At 32.6% G+C, this 22804-nt stretch overlaps 1 protein-coding gene across 1 annotated transcript in view; it reads left to right on the forward strand.

The window, feature by feature from the left end:
- The window catches only part of LOC111697718 (microtubule-associated protein 4), a 43588-nt gene that overhangs the window by 11351 nt on the left and 9433 nt on the right, over positions 1–22804 (forward strand). Inside the window, exons 16-25 of the mRNA XM_023467813.1 lie at positions 445–562; positions 1965–2072; positions 2574–2627; positions 6690–6741; positions 7147–7268; positions 9383–9475; positions 10140–10331; positions 12455–12529; positions 16492–16627; positions 20618–20854. Of these exons, the coding sequence (XP_023323581.1) occupies positions 445–562; positions 1965–2072; positions 2574–2627; positions 6690–6741; positions 7147–7268; positions 9383–9475; positions 10140–10331; positions 12455–12529; positions 16492–16627; positions 20618–20854 (1187 nt within the window). The remainder of the gene's footprint in view (positions 1–444; positions 563–1964; positions 2073–2573; positions 2628–6689; positions 6742–7146; positions 7269–9382; positions 9476–10139; positions 10332–12454; positions 12530–16491; positions 16628–20617; positions 20855–22804) is intronic.

The following is a 22804-nucleotide window of genomic DNA, read 5'->3' on the forward strand; positions in this document are numbered from 1 at the left end:
CCCCCCCTCCATCTCTATTAACCATCTGGTTATTTGCAATTAGTTACAATTAAGTTGCAGTTTATATTAATCTAATGTTTTGTTTTTAGTTAACCATTAAGTATTAACAAACATTGTAATTTTCAAGGACATTTCGTGATTTGATTTGAGAATATTTAATCTAAAAAAAATGTCATTTGTGTTATATGAAATATTATCTTCTTAGAAACTGAACTAAAACAGACGTTAGCTTGTTATACTTGTCAAATTTCTAACAAAACTTTCCTAAAAATTGGCAACTTTTTTCTTTCTTTTTGATGCTCTTCAACCAAACATTTATTTCCCTCAAAAATTCAATAAAGCCCTAAAATAAAAATTACAACTTTTGGGGGGAAATACTTTCAAAAGGGGAGAGAGAGGAAAGGATTTTTCGAGAAAATCTACATTTTACCCTCTTATGTTCAGAGAATCGTTGGATCCTGCTGAGTACCGTCCACCCTGGATGAGTGATTCTTCTAACACTGCTGATGCTACTGACGCTAATCATGCTGATGATAATGATGATACTGTTGCTGAACCTCAGGTCTGAATCTGATTGGTGTTGTGATTTCACAACTGTACCTTTTAACCATATCTGATCAATAATGTGGAATATCCTAGACTTTAAATTGTTCAATTCTGCCAAGTTTCCCTTTTGTTTCTGAAACAGAAATTCGAAATAATCAATTTTCAGAGTTATAAACATGGAAATCTTATTTTAAGGGTACCTTTGTGAAGAAGACATGATTCTCTTTAATTGGAGGGTCACTTGAAATTTAAAGAACTATCCGTTTAAACACAGAGATTAAAAGAATAATCCCTTTAAACACAGAGATTAAAAGAATAATCCCTTTAAACGCAGAGATGAAAAGAATAATCCCTTTAAACAAAAGAATAATCCCTTTAAACACAGAGATTAAAAAAATAATCCCTTTAAGCACAGAGATTAAAAGAATAATTAATCCCTTTAAACACAGATTACAAGAATAATCCCTTTAAACACAGAGATTAAAAGAATAATTAATCCCTTTAAACACAGATTAAAAGAATAATCCCTTTAAACACAGAGATTAAAAGAATAATTAATCCCATTAAAAACAGAGATTAAAAGAATAATCCCTTTAAACACAGAGATTAAAAGAATAATTAATCCCTTTAAACACAGAGATTAAAAGAATAATCCCTTTAAACACAGAGATTAAAAAAATAATCCCTTTAAGCACAGATATTAAAAGAATAATCCCTTTAAACACAGAGATTAAAAATCCTATTTGATTTGATGCCCAACATCAAGGGATTTAATCATAGATAAAGATAGATTGCGCATAAGACGACATTTTTCATTTTTAAAAATATTCCCATTATATAGATGAACTAGGTCGGTTGTGAACATTAGCTGTTCTTATGTCATTGAGTACTTGTGGTGTACATGAGTTCTGTAGAGAGAAATTTAAGTTAGTTTAGTTCTTCTCATGTCCTTCTTCAGTTCTCGTCAATATGATATATTGATAATTTGATATTCTCAAAATAAAATTCACTCCTGAGTAGTTTAATAATTATGAAATCCACTAAAACACCAAACCAACCAGCTTATCATTGAAGTACACTTTGACCCCTAGAAGTATGAGTTCGCGGACTGTTCAATTCTTGGTGATTTTGCGTACATAAGCTATCTATTTTTATTTACTTATCTATGGATTTAATAAACATGGAAATTAATATTGTCTTTGTTTGTTATTAATAGAAAATGAATAATCAAATGACTGGCCTGCTGTTTTTTTCATATCTTGGAATTTCTGGAAAAGATAATTTTGGGATAATTTTACTTTAGGAGGGTTTATTAATAAATGCAGCTTTGATCAATTGATGATTTCAACTTTTTTTTTACATTTGAACCTACATATGTTTTTTTTCCAAGATGTTTCGGATGTATTGAATTTGTTTAGATAACTCCTTCCCAAACTCCTAAAGGATTCAATCTTAACGAAGGAGGCCAGATGTTTAGTCCTAATCCATTCTCCAGTCTAGTCCAACTACAGTCCAGTAGGGATCAGGTATACAGATAGTCCTAATCCATTTTCCAGTCTAGTCCAACTACAGTCCAGTAGGGATCAGGTATACAGATAGTCCTAATCCATTCTCCAGTCCAACTACAGTCCTCCATTCTCCAGTCTAGTCCAACTACAGTCCAGTAGGGATCAGGTATACAGATAGTCCTAATCCATTCTCCAGTCTAGTCCAACTACAGTCCAGTAGGGATCAGGTATACAGATAGTCCTAATCCATTCTTCAGTCTAGTCCAACTACAGTCCAGTAGGGATCAGGTATACAGATAGTCCTGATCCATTCTCCAATCTAGTCCAACTACAGTCCAGTAGGGATCAGGTTGATACAATCTTATAGAACTATGTATATCGTAATCGGTCCAAAAATCTTCAATTGCTTTCATAGAAAAATATTTGTCATTATATTTTATCAGTTATTGCACCGTTCAAATGATAGGTGTCTGAAAAATTATGGATTTAAACATTTTTATTAACTTTTTATTTGAACAGGAAATGTTTGGTCAGACGACAGAAGATGACCTTAGACCATCTCCAGTTCCGGGGGTAAGCAAACAATATATGCTTTGGCCATATCCTTGGAACCAATGTTTGCGATACATTGCAGGTCCAGAGAGACATGAACGGGGTTCCTAGATATATATATTCAATGAATATTATTCATATTATACATTCCAGTTTATTTGATAAACAAAAATTATGAATGGCGAGGCCGATTTTAAAGAATTTGAGTCGCGTCTTAAATTTGAGACGCGACTTAAATTTGAATTTAATGTATTAAGATTTATATATACATGTAGCAGTAATCTCTGTTTGTTTGTGTATCTGATAACAACTCATGAACCCCATGACCGATTTTCCTCATTTAGTTGGGAAACTCGGTAGAACCATTGGTTTTTAAAGTTCTAAGTTGAGGGGGGTTAATTTTAATAGGGCTGTTTTAGTTTCAGGCAAAGTTGGGTTCCCTGTCTAGTATATATATTATATATGAAGAAGTTATCTCTGTCTGTTGGTTTGTCTGTTTGTGTGTATATCCGATCATAACTCAGAAATCCTTTGACCGATTTACCTCAAATTTTGATTGGGGAACTCGGTAGGAACACGATAATGTACTTTGCTTGGATTAAATGTTATAAACTGAATAGGTTGATTTAATTGAGAAGTTTTAGTTTTCAGGCAAAATTGGAATCCTAAACTAGTAGTTAATTAGGTAGAAATGATGTGTTATGTAAGTTGTTCGTCAGAGATTACAGTTTGCTTTGATTCACACGCCTGTAAATTTCACCTCAGTGTCGTTTTTTCTTTAAGATTTTAAACTTTTAGTTTTGTTTGTACGATTCTAATCTTTTAATGAGTTCATAAATTGTTGTACAGTGCCTAGTCCACCAGGGACATATATTTTTTTCAAAAAAACATTCCCACAAGATAATAATGGGAGTTTTTGCACGAATCGGCAAAATTCCTTATTTAAGCGTTTTGTATGAATACTTTTTTTGCAATAAAATAATCCAGATGTTACAATTATTCATTTTTTCCAGGAATGATTTTTTAGAACTATAAACCAAACGGCTTAAAGGGCGTTTGAGTTAGGAATTACTTTTCGGATTTTTGGCCGGTGGCTCCACAAAAATCTACGAATTTAAATAAAATGAAAAGTTGAGTTTTGAAGTTTGTATCAGTAAGAAAAAAATTGAGCCGACAGAAGATGTCACACCAGGCTGGAAAAATCTAAAGTTTAAAAAATAATCCCATATGTTCTGAAAAGGGAAAGTGCTTTTAAGTGTTCCCAGGTAACTTCCTAGCTATCTCCTCAAAATTAGAAAACTTATTTTCTCAGGCACTATTGATTAATTGATAGAAATCATATTTTTCTCAAAAATGTGCCATGCTTAGGGCTTACTGTCATATCTCCAGTTCCAAGCAATCCAAGAAAAAAAAATATTTTTATAATTTGAAAATTAAACTTAAAATAACTGTTATTATAACTTCTGATTGTTACATTAATACTGGAGGCGTTATAAGGGCTCATAGATTTTTTAACGATATTTTGCAAGTTTTAAAACATAAGTCAGGTCTCCAACAGGCTCTCTAGACAATAAAGTAAAAATTCTTATGGTGTATTATGGTGGTGGTGCTATAGGGGCGTAAGCTTAAACTGGTCAGTGCAGTGGTCATCTTTTCTCAACTTCTGTGGCATACCTACTGCCTATATACCTTAAGAAACTCTTGTCTTCTTTCAATTTGATACACATGTACAGTGAAACCCTTAATTACGAATACATCGGAAGTGTTTATCAAATGTCGTCTTGACCATTTTTCAATGAGTTTTATACTATATTACGTAAATTTCAGTATTTGCGAAAATAAATAAATAGCCATGATTATGCGGGAACAGTTTTAAAGAGTTCCATATAATCATTTAATTTAAAAACTAAATAACTGCAACATTCCATTATCAGAAAGTGAAGAATACGACATTTTATAAATTCTTTCGATGTATTCGTTATTAAGGGTTTCACTGTACATTTTTAATTTCGTTTCGGGTACATGGGTTCAGCTATCCAATTTGCAGATATTTAAAAAAATTCCATCTTTTTATACACTTTCAATTTTAAGCCTATTTTAACAAACTGTGTTCACCGATTATCAATATTCAATAATTTTGATTTTTCAATGATTTTCAAACTTTTTAACATTCAAAATAATAGTTAGTTTATTGCATAAGTAATAAGTTTATATCATGCTCGATCTGATATTTTTAACCCATTTTTATAATGAAGGAGAAACTTTTGACTCTTCTCGACTAAGCAGTCAAAATTAAACTTTGAACAAAAAAACTTTTTTTGGAATAATTATTGTACAACCAAATAAACAATTAATTAACAAGATGTTCTACTGAGAGATGTACTAAATATAAACTTGCACTTTGCATAAAAGAATTACGAACCAGCTGATTTTGAATCAAAATTATTAGTTCAGAAAAATATTTTCTTGCTGTAGCATGTAGGAGCTACCAGAGTTCTCTCAAAATCTGCTTTACTTAGATTTAAGAATTCTAGAAATATTTTTTTCTTTTCTCTAGCTTGCTTTCAACTGGAGATATGACTGTTAGCACGGCAAATTTTTGAGAAAAATATTATTTCAATCAACTAATCAATAGTGCTTGAGAAAATAAGTTTTCTGATTTTGGTGTGAAAGTTACCTGGGAACACTTGGAAGATGGTGGGATGCCGACCCACAAATGACGTCACAAAATGGTATTTGTGAGTCGGAGGTAAAGCGGGTGTGGTTCGACTTCCCCCCATCCTTAGAAGCACCCCTGCTGTCAGAAACTATGGAATAATTGTTTTAACTTAACATTTTTGCACCCCTGGTCTGTAGATTTTAAGAGAAGAAAAACCAAACTGTTAACGAATAGTTAATTTCCCGTTAATTCCCATATCTTCTGTTAGATTTTAACAGCTGAATAAACTTACTAGAGGCTTTATAGTAACCCCGGTTTCTGAAACTAAATTCAGTGAAAAGAAAGTTTAAAACCATGCAACTCAGTCTCACAATGAATAATATAACGTTAGTTCTTTTTAGTCTTTAAATCTATGAGAGATTTTTTCCATTTAATATAAAATTTAATCTAAGTTTACCGAATTCTTTTTAGGATTCGATGATTATAATAAGTTCGGATGAATGTCATTGTAAATGTAAAATGTACTGCAGTTTCGTAACAAAAACGTATAGTTTACTTAGCCGGAGCAGCACTGCGTTTGTTTACATTTCTCCCAGAAACTGCAGTGCACTTTTTGTAAACAAAGCTGAAAAGGATGAAACTGTATAGACGACCAAACTCGATTTGAAGCTTAATTTTTGGTTTCTGCATTTAGTTTAGTATTTTTAAGGTTTCCTAACTGAGTAAGCACAGAAATAAGCCAGTTTTGGCTTACAATGAACCCTGAATGCAAGAAAATTTTTTTTTTAAGAATAAGTAGTACGCACACAAGATACACAAACAACCCAAATTTGTCTAATATTGTACAGTTTTGCTAGCTTGCCTGCTGTGCTCAGTTCACTGAACCTCTATCAATATCTAATCTTTGATTAGATATAATGTATACTGAAGATCATTATGTACATACTTTTTCTGTGTTCTGTGAACTTTGGCAATTCTATTGTATGTGTACAACAGTACGTTGTACAGTGTACACTGTAAAGTACACAGAATTTGTTTGTTTTTGATAGTAACATGTTGTTATCTTCAGATTTAATTACTGAAGTGGTTTAAGATCATGCGTTGTAGATTAGCGCTAATCAAAAATTTCGATCTCTCCTGAGTGATTATTTTTAAAAGTATTTTTTAGTCTGGTTTTATTAATTTTGTATGATTTCTCATTTTTTTTGGAGACGAATTTTATTATTTTTGTATGATTTCTCATTATTTTTTAGTCTGATTTTACTATTTTTGTATGATTTCTCATTATTTTTTAGTCTGGTTTTATTATTTTGTATGATTTCTCATTATTTTTTAAGTCTCATTTTACTATTTTTGTAAGATTTCTTATTATTTTTTAGTCTGATTTTATTTTCATTTTGACTGATTTTACATTATTGTTTTAGTCTGACATTGTTGATGGATTTATTGCAACAAGCGTGGACAGTCCTGTAAGAGGTAAAAAATGAATTTTTCAAGATTATTAACAAAGAAACGGATTTTTTGGATGAAAAAATCAACCCTATTTCCTGCTATTGACATTTTCTGAAATGTGGTCTAATCGTTCTGTGCTAAAAGAATCACCTGTGTGATTTCAATTTATTATATAAAACCAAAATTTCCTAATTCTGAACTAAATCATTAATTAGATCTCTTGTAATTTTGAAAGCACAAAATATGCAGATAACGTTTTGAATAAAAAGGTTGGGGTTATTTTTTGATATTGCTTCATAAATTATAATTAGAATTTTTTTCAATTTAAAAAAAATCCGTTTCTTTGAGAATAACACTGTATATGTATAATTTTCATAAGCAGTTCTATTAAAAGAAAATTTACATGTACAAACTCTGGTTGTATTCTAGTAGACAGCGGGTTTATCTCCCCTAAGAAAGAATCTGAACTAGAACTAGACACTAAGATGAACAGCCTTCTCGCCAGCTCATCAATGGGTCAAGTCAATGACCTTCTGAATATCTTAAACAAGGTAAAAGTGTTGTTTTTTACAAACCTTACTTCTTCTAGAATTGGCAGAAATTAAATATATTCTTTCTAATTTTGGGAAAACCACTTTTGATGTAAAAGATTCGGTCAAGGGACACAAGGAAAGCATCAACTGTATTGATTTCACATTGAACTCAGCGTACACTGCACACTGCTGAAAATGGACCATCAGGGTTTAAGTCAAAACACCTAAACTTTTTCTTCTAAATATGTTAATATGCAGTCTATTACTGAGTTAAGATCTCAATTTTCAGAAAATGCCAGCGAGGGAATTTTCTGGAAATCCAGTTTTAAGATATCTCAGATATCAAGTGCATTTATAAGTCTAAAATCAAATGTAAATTTTGTTTAGGACTTTAATATGCTTAATCTGGGGTTTTTTGTGATATTTTTTGAACTGTTAATGACAGGGTCGTCAAATTTTGTAGCTTTTCATGAACAGTCATAAAACATATTGTAGTAAAAAAAAACCCTAAGTCGGCTGCCTGACTGACTAGATACGGCCTGAAAAAGTCATTTTGATGTTATTTTTAGGGTTTCACTTCAAAAAACCTTTTTTAGGCATTACTTAAACAGTTTATTTATGGCTTCGATTTTTTGCTAAAACATGTATAAGACTATTAAAGACAACTCACAAAATTTGGGGACCCTGCCATTAACAGTTCAAAAAAATAACGAGAAAAAAAACAGAATCAGCTTAATCAAGTCTTGAAAATTAAGATACGTTTGTTTTTAGACCTGAAAATGCATATGATTTCTATAGTATCTTCGGAATGGATTTACTCAAAATTCCCTAGCTTGCATTTCCTGAAAATTGATATTATAATTTAGCAGACTACATCTATATATAAATTTGGCTTGTCTGTCTGGGTGTTTGTTTGTTTGTCTGTCTGTTTGTATCCAATAAACGTCAAAACGGCTGAACCGATCGGGCCCAAATTTTTTGTGGGACATCTAGGGACCCCAGGGAAGGTTTATGAATGGTCAAAATTTCAAATATTTGTCTCCATCAAAATTCGATCTTTATTAAATTTTGAAAATTTTGAATATCCACGAAATTTTTGTGAAAATCCGCGAATTATTTTTGTTTTGTTTTACGATATACACAAAGAGAACATGTTCACAATTAATTTAGAAGATGGGCGCGAAGCGCCCTCTAAGTGTAGTCTATATATCAATTTGGCTTGTTTGTCTGTTTGTTTGTATCCAATAAACGTCAAAACGGCTGAACCGATCGGGCCCAAATTTTTTGTGGGACATCACGTGACCACAGGGAAGGTTTACGAATGATAAAAAAATGTGTTTTGAAGGTTTTTAATTTTGTAAAAAAAAAGTAAATTCTTGAAAATCCGCGAATTTTTTTTTTTAAATCCGCGAAATTTTTTTCTTCTTTGTTTTAAAATGTAAACAAAAAGAACATGTTCACAATTTAAATAGAAGATGGACGCAAAGCGCCCTAAAAGTCTAGTATTAATATATTCCAAAGAAAAAGTTCCTAAGTGTTTTGACTTGAAACCTAAAGGTCCATTTTCAGCAGTGTGACCGCCCGTTTAATGGAATTTAAGTGGTTTTTAAATATTTAATTGTTGGAGGTTCACTTGAAATTGCGGCTACAGTGCTTTTAACAAGAATATGGAGGAGATTATTCTAGATTTACAATCAAGGTTTTCAAGGGTACTATTGCCATGAAACTTATACTAGAAGTAACATTTTTAATTAGTAACACTTGCCAAAATGGTTGCATCTATTGATCAATACATCGGATTTTGGTGGAACCATTTAGAAGTCAAAACACCTTAAAGATTCCAAAAAACGAAAGTTATTGCATTTGCCAATTTTTTCCTTCAGAGTATATATCCACCTTTTTTAAATCGTTCCCATGGACTGTCCTGTCCGCGGTGCTCGGCCGCCTTTGTAGCCTCGCCTTCATTAATGTAACGGATAGACAGTTGTAATTGAGAAATAGTTGAGATTGAAAGGAAATTTTACAGCAGATTTATATAATATATGTAGAAGAAAGCTACTATTGGATTGGGAAGTGTAATAATGGCAAAGGTATTATTATATTATGGCAAATGATACAGAGCTCTATTGCAGGATGATGAATCCCCGCCCCCTGAGGAGGATGGAAGGAGTTTGGAGGAAATATTAGAGGAAAGGAGGAACATGAAGGAGGATTATATAAACCAGGTAATATACGCTTTTAACTTAAAATTCTTTCTTATGCTTAAGCTCGGAACTCTTGTATTGTGGATATTGATTGCAATGCTTGATTTCGATTTTATAATTAATCTGCAGAGTAATGTAATCTTTAGTCGATATCCCGCGTGGTAATTGGTAATCGTACCCAGTCAGTGGTTAAAGGGAGCTTTGTTCAATGGAGGGACAACTAAAATGAAGCATTGATTCTAAAATTAAATGTGCCCACAGTGGATATTGAGATGAAGCGATCTTGATTATATGTGTATCAAACACTAAGTTCTCAGCTCTTTGTGCATTATCAAACAATAGTAATTCATGATTTCACAGATTTCCTGCTTTTATTAGTAGATTCCTGAAACAAATTTATCAACATTCCTTTTGGTCTGTAGAAGTCCCTCAGAAATGTTGGCCCTATCAGAGCAGAGCTGAAAACTTTAGAATGGTGGATATCAGGATTAAGGCTTAATCCACTCTTTTTCTTAATCTCGAGATTAAATATTGCTCTCATTTTTAATCTCCAGATTAATTATCCGATCAGGATTAAGGATATCCCATTCTAAAGTTTTCAGCTCAGTTCAGTCATTTTAACCTACAGACTTGGCAAAAGTATGAATGAAAATCAAATGAAGTTGTTAAATGATTAAACTATTAGGATGATGAAGATGAAGATGATGAAGATGATGACGATGATGATGTTGATACTGGTGTTCCTGTGGTTGAAGACGGTTCCAGCGACGGTTCCGATGATTTTGACAAGGTGGATCCTGAAGAAGGACAGAAAGCTGAATTCAGGGACAAAGAATTTTCTAGAATTACAACTGAAGACATGGATCCTTGTGAACAGGTAGAAGAATAATATAAATAATGCAGGGGTATATATTTTTCAGAATTATCAGGGGGGGGGGGAGGAATGAAAAATTTGACATCAAAAGACAAGTCTTTTAATACTTTTTAATCAAAAGCTCATTTATTTCCCCTTGAAATCTTTCATTTTCACCAATTCAGCAAAATAAAACCCTGAATAAAATTCTGCGCTCCGCGCAACTATTTTTCGAGATTTTGTTTAAATCAACGAATAAATAACTACAGTTAGGGAGTTGGGTGTTTACACGGATTGTAAGATGTAGCCATCATGTAGTGGAAAAGTAGACCTTTCCGATTTTTGCTATCACGCTGTTGTGGCGTCACATTTTTATCCTTTGACAATTTCTCATGTTGTCGTTTTGTTTTGCCTTGACGTTTTTATCTGTTCATAAGTTGACTTATTACAGTCACAAAATAATGATACAATAGTTTAAAAATAATACTATAGTTTAAAAATAATGCTATAGTTAAAAAAAAAAATAGTTTTAAAAAAAAATTCGAGTAGATATAGGTTTTATCTAACGTGTTTTCTTTTGCTCTCGTGTGATTGTAACCTTTTTATTCCTTGAAAGTTGTATTGTTATTTTTTTTTGTCTTAACGTTTTATTGTAATATTGTTAACCTTGAACGCGTTATCTGAATATCCTGATCCGATATTGAGGATCAATGCTTCATCCCTGCAGGTTATGACCACAACGGGACATAGAAGAGAAATTAAATTAATCTATCTGTGTAAGATGGAGATCAATGTCTGATCCTGAGATTCACGACGTATAAGTTCTGACTGTTAGATAAATAGTTATTATTTTGTTAAATATTCAAATCCATATTCAAATATTCAAGACCAGTAAACAAAAGGGCGGTTTTACATTTTTCGACTTAATTCCACTTTATACTTATCTATTATCTTTGGATGCTACTTATTCAATATTTTGTCCGTGGTTTCAGAGGCTGTATGCAGGGGTGTTAATTCTTCAGAATTGTATATCAAAAACTAAAAAATTAGCGCTCCACGTAAGCATATATATTTTCAAAGGGGGGAATTAATTTTCAAGAAAATATACACCCCTGGCCGTATGTTAGATACCAGGTAGTGTTGTTAGATCCGTCAATAATCTCTCAATTATACATCTATATTCCTAGAGAATATATCAATATCGGGAATTCAAGCATTTCTTTATTTTGGGAATTTTCTAATACTTTCTTTTACTTTTCGTAGACAAGGGACTGTAAGTGTAATTTCAAGTGACCCTCCGTTCAAAGAGTGCCACGCCAGAGTCACAGCGGTATACTTTAAAGCTTTGTCAGATCAAGTATGTCTTATGTATCAAAGTTTATATAATTTGGAAAACTGGTTATTTTCGAATGTGTGTTCTCTATGAAAGTGACTTCCGCATTTTTATACTGCAGTGCAGGAAAACATGTAGGAATTATCAGAATTAAATTATTTAAAAGATAGGAAACCCACAATATCTTTCAAATTATTTATTAGATAAAGGTTTCAAGGGTACCGTTGCAAATCGGGTTCAGACATCTTTGCATGGAGGGTCACTTGAAATTACGCTCACAGTCCCTTTAAGGTTTGGACAATTTCTGGTTACTGGGTATCAAAAGAATTGTCAGTACATTGTGCAACAAACTAAAATCATAGTTTTCTTAGATTTTTTTCAATTATTTAATAAAGACGCGACTTTTTTTAGAAAGTGAATGTTTAATTTCTACAGGTTAAATAAAAATTAGCATTGATTCACGTACTGAGTAAAAAACGACCAAATCTGCAATCTGCATGCACCATATAAAGGTTTTACAAACAAAGGGGTGTACATATGGCGCTCCAGAATTACTAATCACTTTATGTAAAAGTAAGATTCTTCTGTTTAAATTTGCTCATTTTCACAAATAGCGATTGGCGTATTGACGTTTGTTGGATGTAGACAGACAAAAAAGCCATTTCCTTTCCAACAATGTTTCATGGTCGTAGACTAATAGTTATCTTACAATTCTTACAATAGGCTCCAGAAAGACTTCAATGAAAAAGTATGCATGAAGATTAGTTTTCACCTGGTCAGGTGAAGATGTCAAAATATATGAATGGTTTTTAAGGTTGTGATAAAGGAAACGTGTCCTGAGGAGTCTGGGTGCTTGGTGCCACCTGGTCATAATCTACCTTCATCGCAGGTAAAACATCCAACAAATAGTTATGTGCATTCTTGTCCGTTTCGTTTTTGGATCGTTTTTGCCGTTATTTTCTTTCAGGGTCCGAATTTGGCAATTGGCAATTTTTACTAAACTTTTTATTATAAACATGTACCTTTCTTATTTTATGCCAAGTTTAGACCGTGACAGAAAAAAATGTGCAAAACAAGAACCGAAAACAACCCAATAATGATCGTTATTGGATCATTTTTAATTTTTTCCTTTATTTAGGATAAAAATATTGCAAATTTGAATAACGTTAAAAACGATAAAGAAGACAACACTAGCATCAAACTGTAATAATATTATTAATTATTTGATATATTTCAAGATGACGGTCCACGTTATTGCTTCCTCGATACCCTTCAATTAACCCAAATAACCTAGTTATTCTTATTATTCTATCTGAAAATTTATCATTCTCAACAGCAGTTTCTCCTTAAAATTACGGATTTTTGAAGCATTCTTATTATTCTATCTGAAAATTTATCATTCTCTACAGCAGTTTCTCCTTAAAATTACGGATTTTTGAAGCTAAAAAATTTATTGAATTTACTCTTGAATGGTGGGTGTCATAGTGAACAACAAATAATGTGAATAGGTCCTTACATGGATTTATTTAAAGTTTGTTTTCTATCTTTGGGGTGCAAATAGAAACATGTGGTATGTTTGGAGGTACTGGCAACCCTGTTCTATCCCATGTTATAATCCGAGCGTGTGAAAAATATTAAACCATCTATAGTTATCTCGTCAGCTGCATATGGTTAGGTCTAAATTAGGTTATGTAGATCATTTTAAGGGGTGGGTTGGAGTTGAGAGACATCTGATTTCAACTCTAAAGAACGCAATAAGGATTTAGATATTTGAATAGCAAGCGGGAGGGGGAGGGAGTGGAAAACAAGATTGAACGTTGTATATTTGAAGTGCTGTAGATTGCATGACTCTAATAATTTGTTACAGTTTTAAAGAAACCGGGATATAAATCATTTATATAATATTTTGACATTTCTTCCATTTCTGAAATGTTTTTTTTTTCGTTTTTTTTTCAGAGATCGTCCATTCTTTTGAGAGACATGGGCAGTGCAATTTACAATTTGGTTTAAAATATGAGATATTTTTTGATTTATCAAATTAAACGAAACAAAATCAAGATAGATATTCATTTATTATTTTGAAATCCGGGAAATGAATACGGAGCAATCTCTATTTATATGCTATTTATATTTGGTATTTTAAATGCCTGAAACAACCCTTTAATGCCGACTTAATTAATATCCACTTTTACTTTTTATGTATATTCTATATTGCTCTGCTTATGTTCCTTTTTTTGCAAACATTTTGCAAACTTGTTAAAAGTTGAACCTATAAATGATGAATGATGTTGCTTGTAATCTAATCTGAGTAAACGTAAACTAGTTAATCCTTTCAAGTTTTGCCGACATTTCCAGTTTCATAATCGGATTTTGATAAATTGAAATTGTTACGCTTAAAGGGACTGTAAAAGTAATTCCAAGTGACTTCCATTGAACAAAAAATCCAGGTTTTTTCATTATTTTCATTGTGAAATGAATGAAAAATTTAACAAATGGAAGAAGACTAAAAATATCTAAACGTCGTATGTTAATTATAGACTTACATCCATTTTCATCATCTTCTGCAGATTTGCCAAGGAACGTCAAAAAAAATCGCTTAAGATAATTTATCAAGTCGTAAGCAATTTCAAGTGACCACCCTCGATTCACTAAGGTACCCTTTAAGAACGTCCAAAAAAATCGCTTAAGATAATTTATCAAGTCGTGTAAGCAATTTTAAGTGAGCACCCTCGATTCACTAAGGTACCCTTTAAACCGTCGTCTGAATAAAATTGAGGGGTTTTGTATTTTCATTATTTTATTTTGGATAGATATTTTCGGTAAATTCCTCCTCAACTTCGCTGCAAAATCCGCAAAAAAAAATTATGGGTTTCCCTAAGAGTGAAAAAAACAAGAAATTTCATTTTGTGAGAAAAAGATTTAAAGATTTCTATTTTGAACAGGGCCATGCCTTCCTTTAAATAGAAGGTCAATTTTAATTATGTCTACAGTCCCGTTCTGTTAAAATAGTGGAATTATTGACAGAAGCTAAATTTCTTTTGTATGCTTTGCTCACTATTCTTTTAAAGATTGAGTGTTAAAGTCGATATATATCAAGTTTTAGGCCGAACTGTAGAAAGATTAAATTACATAAACATGATTCATCGTTCGCTGTTCGGCCACACAGAGAAATATTTTTATCAAATATGTAAGTTATCAGTGTCTATATCTATCTATCTGTCTAACCGGTAGTATCTATCTATCTATCAGTATACAACTGGAGGTTGGGAAGGAAGTGTCCGGGGCTGAAGTTAGATCTGTATTATGAAGGTTTTAAAGGGACTGTAAGCGTATTTTTAAGTGCATATATAGCTATGACAAATTCACAACTGTAACCTTGAGACCTTTATCTGATCAATAATGTGGAAGATATCGTCGTTTTAAGGGCAGTTTAAAGTGTACCGCGCGACCGACGGGTTTCCCGACGCTTTTGCACCTCTAGACTTAAAGGTGTTTTATTCCTTTATATTTTCCTGCGATAGAAATGTGCAATGAACATTTGTAGAGAAACCACGATTGAAAATAATCAGTTTTCTAAATTATAAACAATGATATCTATTTCATACTTGAGCATACATAACTTTTAAGGGTACCGTTGTGAATCGGGCATTATCATCTTTGTATGTAGGGTCATTAGAAGTTACGCTTAACAGTCCCTTTAAGTGTATTCAATGTCAGAAATGGTTATCAAGAAATTAAACCTCTTCCTCCAAAATAAGTGATTTAATGAGTTACCTCTGTCTGAACTAAAATAATTAAGAAATCTTGGTTTTTATTATTCAGTTGCAGTTTATCTACAGTAGACTTGGAACAAAATTGACTGTGTCTTACAAAGATAGTAAAACAAGAATATTATTTTGTTGTTAATCAAAAAGTTGGAGAAAACTGGAATGTGACTTGAGATCACGTCGATTGTCCCTTTAATAATTGGGATTAACAGGACGGATTAATTAAGAGATATTATGGAGGTTCTCTGGGGCAGTTGTCAGGTTTTAACTATATTATGTTTAGGAGGCTATAGATTAGTGGAGGCAGTTGTCAGGATCAAACTATATTATGCTTAGGAGGCTACAGATTATTGGAGGCAATTGTCAGGATCAAAATATATTACGTTTAGGAGGCTATAGATTATTGGAGGCAATTGTCAGGATCAAACTATATTACGTTTAGGAGGCTATAGATTATTGGAGGCAATTGTCAGGATCAGACTATTATTATGTTTAGGAGGCTATAGATTATTGGAGGCAATTGTCAGGATCAAACTATATTATGTTTAGGAGGCTATAGATTATTGGAGGCAATTGTCAGGATCAAACTATATTACGTTTAGGAGGCTATAGATTATTGGAGGCAATTGTCAGGATCAAACTATATTATGTTTAGGAGGCTATAGATTATTGGAGGCAATTGTCAGGATCAGACTATATTATGCTAAGGAGGCTATAATTGAGTGTAATCGTGTATAGGAGGCTGTATGTTATCGGAGGCAATTGTCAGGATCTAATTATATTATGTCTAGGAGGCAGTGGTAGAAGTTCTCGGAGGCAGTTTTCAGAATCCAACTTTATTCAGTTTAGTAAGCTATAGTAGAGGTTTTCGGAGGCAGTTGTCAGATTCTAACTATATTATGTTTCGGAGAGTTTCTCGGAGGCAATTGTTAGAAAACCTAACCATATTATATTTAGGAGGCTATATTAAAGGCTTTCGGAGGCCATTGTTAGGTTTTAACTATACTATGTTTAGAGTTTAATCATGTATAGGAGGCTATATGTCATCGAGACAATTGTCAGGATCTAACTATAATATGTCTAGGAGGCTGTAGTAGAGGTTCTTGGAGGCAGTTGTCAGGACCTGACTGAAGAGAGCTCGGGGGAAGGTGAAACCCAGAACACAGATTCAAACACTGAAACACAACCTCAGAACGGGGTTGACAGTTCAATTACGAATGGTGAGTATCTATTTATAGAAAAAATCACAATTTCAAAAAATAAAGGGTTAGTTATTATACAGGGTAGTGCTAACCCTGTTAGTTTCCATTTTGAACGTATAAAATCGATTCCAGATAAAATTATTGCATGCTTTTCTCTGTTTGAATTACGATGTTTAGTCCTTGGTTTTCCATAAATAGATTCATAAAAATATACTTCAAGGGAATATTCAGGATTATTAGGAAGGAGGTTCAGAAACATTTGTCTTATTGTAGCTTTAATCGGAATTTCAGGGCTTATTTTTAATATTTTTATTTTTAATTGGTTCTTTGAGAAATGTAAAAAAAGAAACTATTTGTATTGAGAAATATTTTACATCATTTGTCCTTCTACACTTTATTTGTCATACACCTCATTTGTCCTACACACCATTTGTCCTTCAGAAAAAGGAACGCATCATTTGTCCTACACTTCATTTATCCTACACTTTATTGGTCCTATACATCATTTGTTTTATAGAAAGAGGAACACATCATTTGTCCTACACTTCATTTTTCCTACACATAGTTTGTCCAACACATCATTTGTCCTACACATCATTTTTTCTACACATCATTTGTCCAACACATCATTTTTTCTACAACTCATACGTCCTGCAACTCATTTGTCCTGCACATCATTTGTTCCATAACTCATTTGTCCTGCACATCATGTCCACCAGTAAAAGGAACACATCATTTGTCCTACAGTTATGTTTTAAAGTTTAATTTAAATCAGAGAAAACATATATGTGGGAAACTAACACAACAAAAAATATAAATACATTTTTTCTACATCAAGGGATATATTTAACTTACAATGAAGTGTAGGACAAATGAAGTGTAGGACAAATGAAGTGTAGGACAAATGAAATGTAGGACAAATTATGTGTAGGACAAATGATGTGTAGGACAAATGATGTGTAGGACAAGTGAAGTGTAGGACAGATGAAATGTAGGACAAATGAGTTGCAGGACAAATGATGTGTAAGACAAATGAAGTGTAGGAAAAATGAAGAGTTGGTTAAATAAAGTGTTGGACAAATGAAATGTAGGACAAATAATGTGTTGGACTAATGATGTGTAGGACAAATGATGTTTAGGACAAATGAAGTAAAGGACAAATGAAATGTGGGACAAATGAAATGTGGGACAAATGAAATGTAGGACAAATGAAATGTAGGACAAATGAAATGAAGGACAAATGAAATGTAGGACAAATGAAATGTAGGACAAATGAAATGTAGGACAAATGAAATGTAGGACAAATGAAATGTAGGACAAATGAAATGTAGGACAAATGATGTGTAGGACAGATGAAATGTAGGACAAATGATGTGCAGGACAAATGATGTGTAGGACAAATGAAGTTTAGGACAAGTGAAGTGTAGGACAGATGAAATGTAGGACAAATGAGTTGCAGGACAAATGATGTGTAAGACAAATGAAGTGTAGGACAAATGAAATGTAAGACAAATGAAGTTTAGGACAAATGAAGTGTAGGACAAATGAAGTGTAGGACAAGTGAAGTGTAGGACAAATAAAGTGTTGGACAAATGAAATGTAGGACAAATGAAATGTAGGACAAATGATGTTTAGGACAAATGAAGTGTAGGACAAATGAAATGTGGGACAAATGAAATGTAGGATATCGTTCCCTATGGGTAATTCTATGTTTTTTAATATAGTGGAAGACAATATAATAATAACATAATAATAATTAAAGTTATAAAACTGAATTTTGAAACTATTTTAAACTCTGATAACAGAAACCAGTTTTGATCCTCCTCCTTATATAACTAATACATAAATGTGTAAACTTGGACCAGATTTAATCTTAAGCGAGAAGTAGATTAACTACATAGACATAGTTGAACCGGTTCAAGTTCTAGAAAACTGGTTTAACTTAGTTTACATAGTTTAATTACTTCTCGCTACCTATTACATGTTGTTAAACATATATTTTATTTTCAAAGGAATAATAAAACCAACATTATTTCAGTACATCCTAGTACAGTGTTCATATTTCTCACTTAATTCAAGCCAAGAATGTGATGCAAAGAAAAGTTAATTGCAGTTGCGTATACTATGCGTACATATTGAAACCAGTTCTCTCTGGGCGGAATTTGTAAACAAGAATAGATGCATCAGTGTTCGTTTAGTATCCGAGGAGGTTAAAAGCATTGAATTTTGAAAATTTTGATAATTCACATAATAGTTTCCTATGACCAGAATATTTCATTGATTATTTTATGTGAAAGATGGATCCATAGAGAATAGAATATATAGAGAGGAATTTACTAGAAAAAAGTGTAAAACGGCCATTTTGTTGCACTGTTTCCATACTACAGGTGTACTTCACATATTTATGCTATATAACCTGTTGGGCCCTGGAATATCATTTTATAGAAAATCTCAAATTATTGTTAAAAGAAAACCAAATTATGAAATAGGCTGGTTTCATAATTGACCAATGATCATTTCACATAGACTCTATGCCTTCCACTTTACAAACGATGATTTTCCGTTATAACTATAAATCAAATGATGTTTTTATTCACCTAATTCATTATAAAGTTTATTTAACAGTTTAAAAAATTCGAAATTGAAATGAATAGTCTAGGGAACATACTGTATTAATGTACTCTACTGCATATAATTTGTGAACATTTACATGATTTGTACACTTTGAACTCCCTTTCAGGCTGAAAGGGACTGAAAAAATTCATACCGAGAGATTCTTTTAATTCCTCTCTATATATTCTATTCTCTATGGATGGATCCCATGTCAGGCTTCGACATCCGTCTTGTGTTTACATTACCGCCCAGTGACAGTACACTGCAGTACAAAACATGCGTACACTTCTGAAATAACTTTCCTTGCATTAAATTCTTGATTCAAGCGAGATGCAATTTAAAACAAGTTTGTTTATATTTCCTCCAAAAAACTACAGTACACTTCCCTTGTATACAATGTACACGTCTCTCGGTGTGCACTGTGCATGTCACATTTAATCAATAGGAGAGCATGACACCTTATTTAGTGTGCTTATAGAAATCCTTAAAAGGACACATCAACCTTGTGTTAAAGAGATTGTCCGCGTAATTTCAATTGTTTCTCCATTAAAGAAGTAAATCAGTATATAAAGACCCATTCAATCTTTTCATGAAAAACAATGAGAAATATATTCTTCAAACAGATAAATTGTCATTATTTTTCTCTGCTGAGCTTATCCGCAAGTCTTAGTGTTCAAGAGTAATTTCAACTGATAATTGATCGTTTTCAAAAAGAAAAACAAGGATTACTCCATTATTTTGGCCCAGACAAAGGTATCTTTGAATCTTACTTATTACTCCGTAAATGAAAGGTCACTAGAAATTTTGTAAACGGTCCCTTTAAGATTCTATGGAGTTGCACCCACACAATCAAGCTAATTAATTGATCAGTTGATTTATTAATTAGTGGATTAACTCCCACAATTATCCAAATTATAAATTTAATGATCCTAATCCTTTTGACAGCTTAGATTTTTTTTGTGAGCCTCACATCTGTAAAGTTGTCTAATACTTGATATTCTCCTTTTCACTGGCAACACCCACAAATAAACCCAAACATAATGATACCTTCTGTTAAAACAATTCTATAAGGATGTTCGTATGCTAAAGGGATAAAAAGCGTAATTTGAATTTACCCTTCTTAGCAAGGATGAGCTTGCTTAAATGTATTTATATTCTAATTATTTCAATGTGTTGTCCTACAGTAGAAATGCGCAAGTCAATTTTATAGAGAAATATTGAAAATATATCATTTATTAAATTCACAACATTGATATCTAATTCATTCATACTTGATCAGACAAAGCTTTTGTGAATCTGGAATTGTCAACTTTACATGGAATGTCACTTGCAATTACGCTGTAAGTGCTTCCCATATCCTTATCTCTAGCCCGTCCATGATTTATAAATATTTAGGTTCCACTGATCCCTGCCATGGAGGATCAACTGTAGAGATTGTATTTGAGAGCGAGGAAGCCCCCGGGTTTATGCTAAAGACCCCTGGAGACGGTGACGTATCAACCTTCTCTGTAGAACCAACTCCTCCAATGGTTCAGATAACCCCCGCTTCTCCTGGATTGAGTATACCGTCTTTAAATATCATCCCCTCAACTCCAACCAGATCCAGATCTCCAGCTACTGATTCTATTACAGGTAATTTAAAATAATGCTCATAAATATATGTTAGCTACGACTGGCCAAGCGACTGGACCGAATATGCTGATTTTTAGGAAACTCGAGGGGTGACAGGATAAAAAAAACATTCGAAAATTCTTTCAGACATTTTTTTATTAAAGTTTTTTCCCTTGTATTCTTTTAATCAATCGGGCACAATTAAAAATTTATTCTGCTTAAAAATTAATTCTGCTCTCCATTGTATAAAAAGATCTTTAACGGATTTTTTTTAATGACTGGGGTGGTTTTGGATAGATTTTCTTTCAAAACTTTTTCTTATTTTCTCAATCTCATCATCTGCAGCCCAGCATTAATTAAATATCTAAATGGAGAATTTTAATCCAGATTTCAAAAGATCCTTTTTAAATGTTAAAAAAAGAAAATTAAATAATCGCGGATTTCTGATGATTTCTTGGCGGATTTGTTTCCATTTACTATGTTACATTTTTATATGATCTTATTGTATTTGCAGTAAATAAAACCCTTTACTTTGAACACCTTTAATTCTGTTCGAAATATCTTTTTTGTCATTATCTTCTTAGTCAAACATGATTTGAATCCCCCCCCCCGCTCCCTAGTTTCACAAACTACCATTATTGAACATATCTATCTCAAAGGTAAATAAGATACCTTGGTTCTGGGCACCCAGATGGGGGGGGGGAAATGATTTTCAAAAGAGGGGATATAAAATATACATCCCTGAAAGGAGGTCGGGTCTTTAAGTCTTAATTCTCCTGAAGTGGAACGTAGGAGGGGAAGGAGGTGGGGTCTGCAGACATCCTGAAATTGTGTTATCTTCATAATAAACCATCCTAACTTGAAACTGAAGTGTAGTTTGGAAAGATTTTATCTGGATAAATTCCTCAGGATTGTCATGCACTTCAAACTTTTTTCTTTTCGAACTTTTATAAAGTAATATTTTATTTTAGAGACGATTACAAATTTATTTTATTTGCGTGTGGAACTAAGTACTGGGGGGGGAGGAAGGGGAGGGGTGGGTATACAGTATACACATTTACTTTTACTTATTATAGTATTGATAAGTCAAGTTGAATATAAACAGTTTCCTTGTACCATCTTCCAGCCTTAGATAGCTATTCACATTAACTGAAAGTATCGAATGTACGCTGAACCTGTACACTGTACAGTGTACACTCTACACATGTCACAATGTTTCATATTTTTTCCAAAAAATATGCATATATGTAGAGTAAATTGCGCCTTTATAATATTTTTTTTTATATGCGTAATTATGATAAAGCTAAGGTTCACGGATCTCAATGACCAGTAAAAAGTCCCTGTAGATCTGGTAGCAGTGATGGTGCTTTAGGTAGAAGTGATGAGAACTTAAACTAGAAGGACGAGAAGAGTCTGAAAGACTTCATAGTGTCCGAGGAGGGGTTCTTGGACGGGGACGAAGGAGATGTCGTCCTGGAGGATCATCGTGGGATAGAATAGGTTCCTCTGCTGTGGATTCCGAGTATCTTTCTATCCCATAAGTTAAAATTTAAATTAAAAGATTTTGCTTTTGAAAATGTCATTTTTTAAGCAGCTTTTGTTTCTTTTTGATCAATTCCTTTTTTGAAGATCTTTGTCTTTTTCGCATCTATTTAAATATTTCGCTTGTCTGTCTGTCTGTGTGTCTGTTTGTGTCCAATAAATGTCAAAACGGCTCTCACGTGACCCCAGGGAAGGTCTAAAGATCACCGAATTTTCAAATATTTGCTACTAACAAAATTCAAATCTAAAGTTTTTGAAAATCCACGATTTTTAAAAATAAAATCCGCAATTTTTTATTTGTTTTTTATGTATTCAACGAGAAAATGTTGAAAAATTAAATAGAAAATGGGCGGGCGCTTAAAGCCTATAGTTTGATGAGTATTGAAATTAAACATTTTTTAGAACATAAAACTATTTCACAGGGCATTG

The sequence above is a fragment of the Eurytemora carolleeae genome, unplaced genomic scaffold (genome assembly GCF_000591075.1).
Source record: "Eurytemora carolleeae unplaced genomic scaffold, Eaff_2.0 scaffold4, whole genome shotgun sequence".
Lineage (NCBI taxonomy): Eukaryota > Metazoa > Arthropoda > Copepoda > Calanoida > Temoridae > Eurytemora > Eurytemora carolleeae.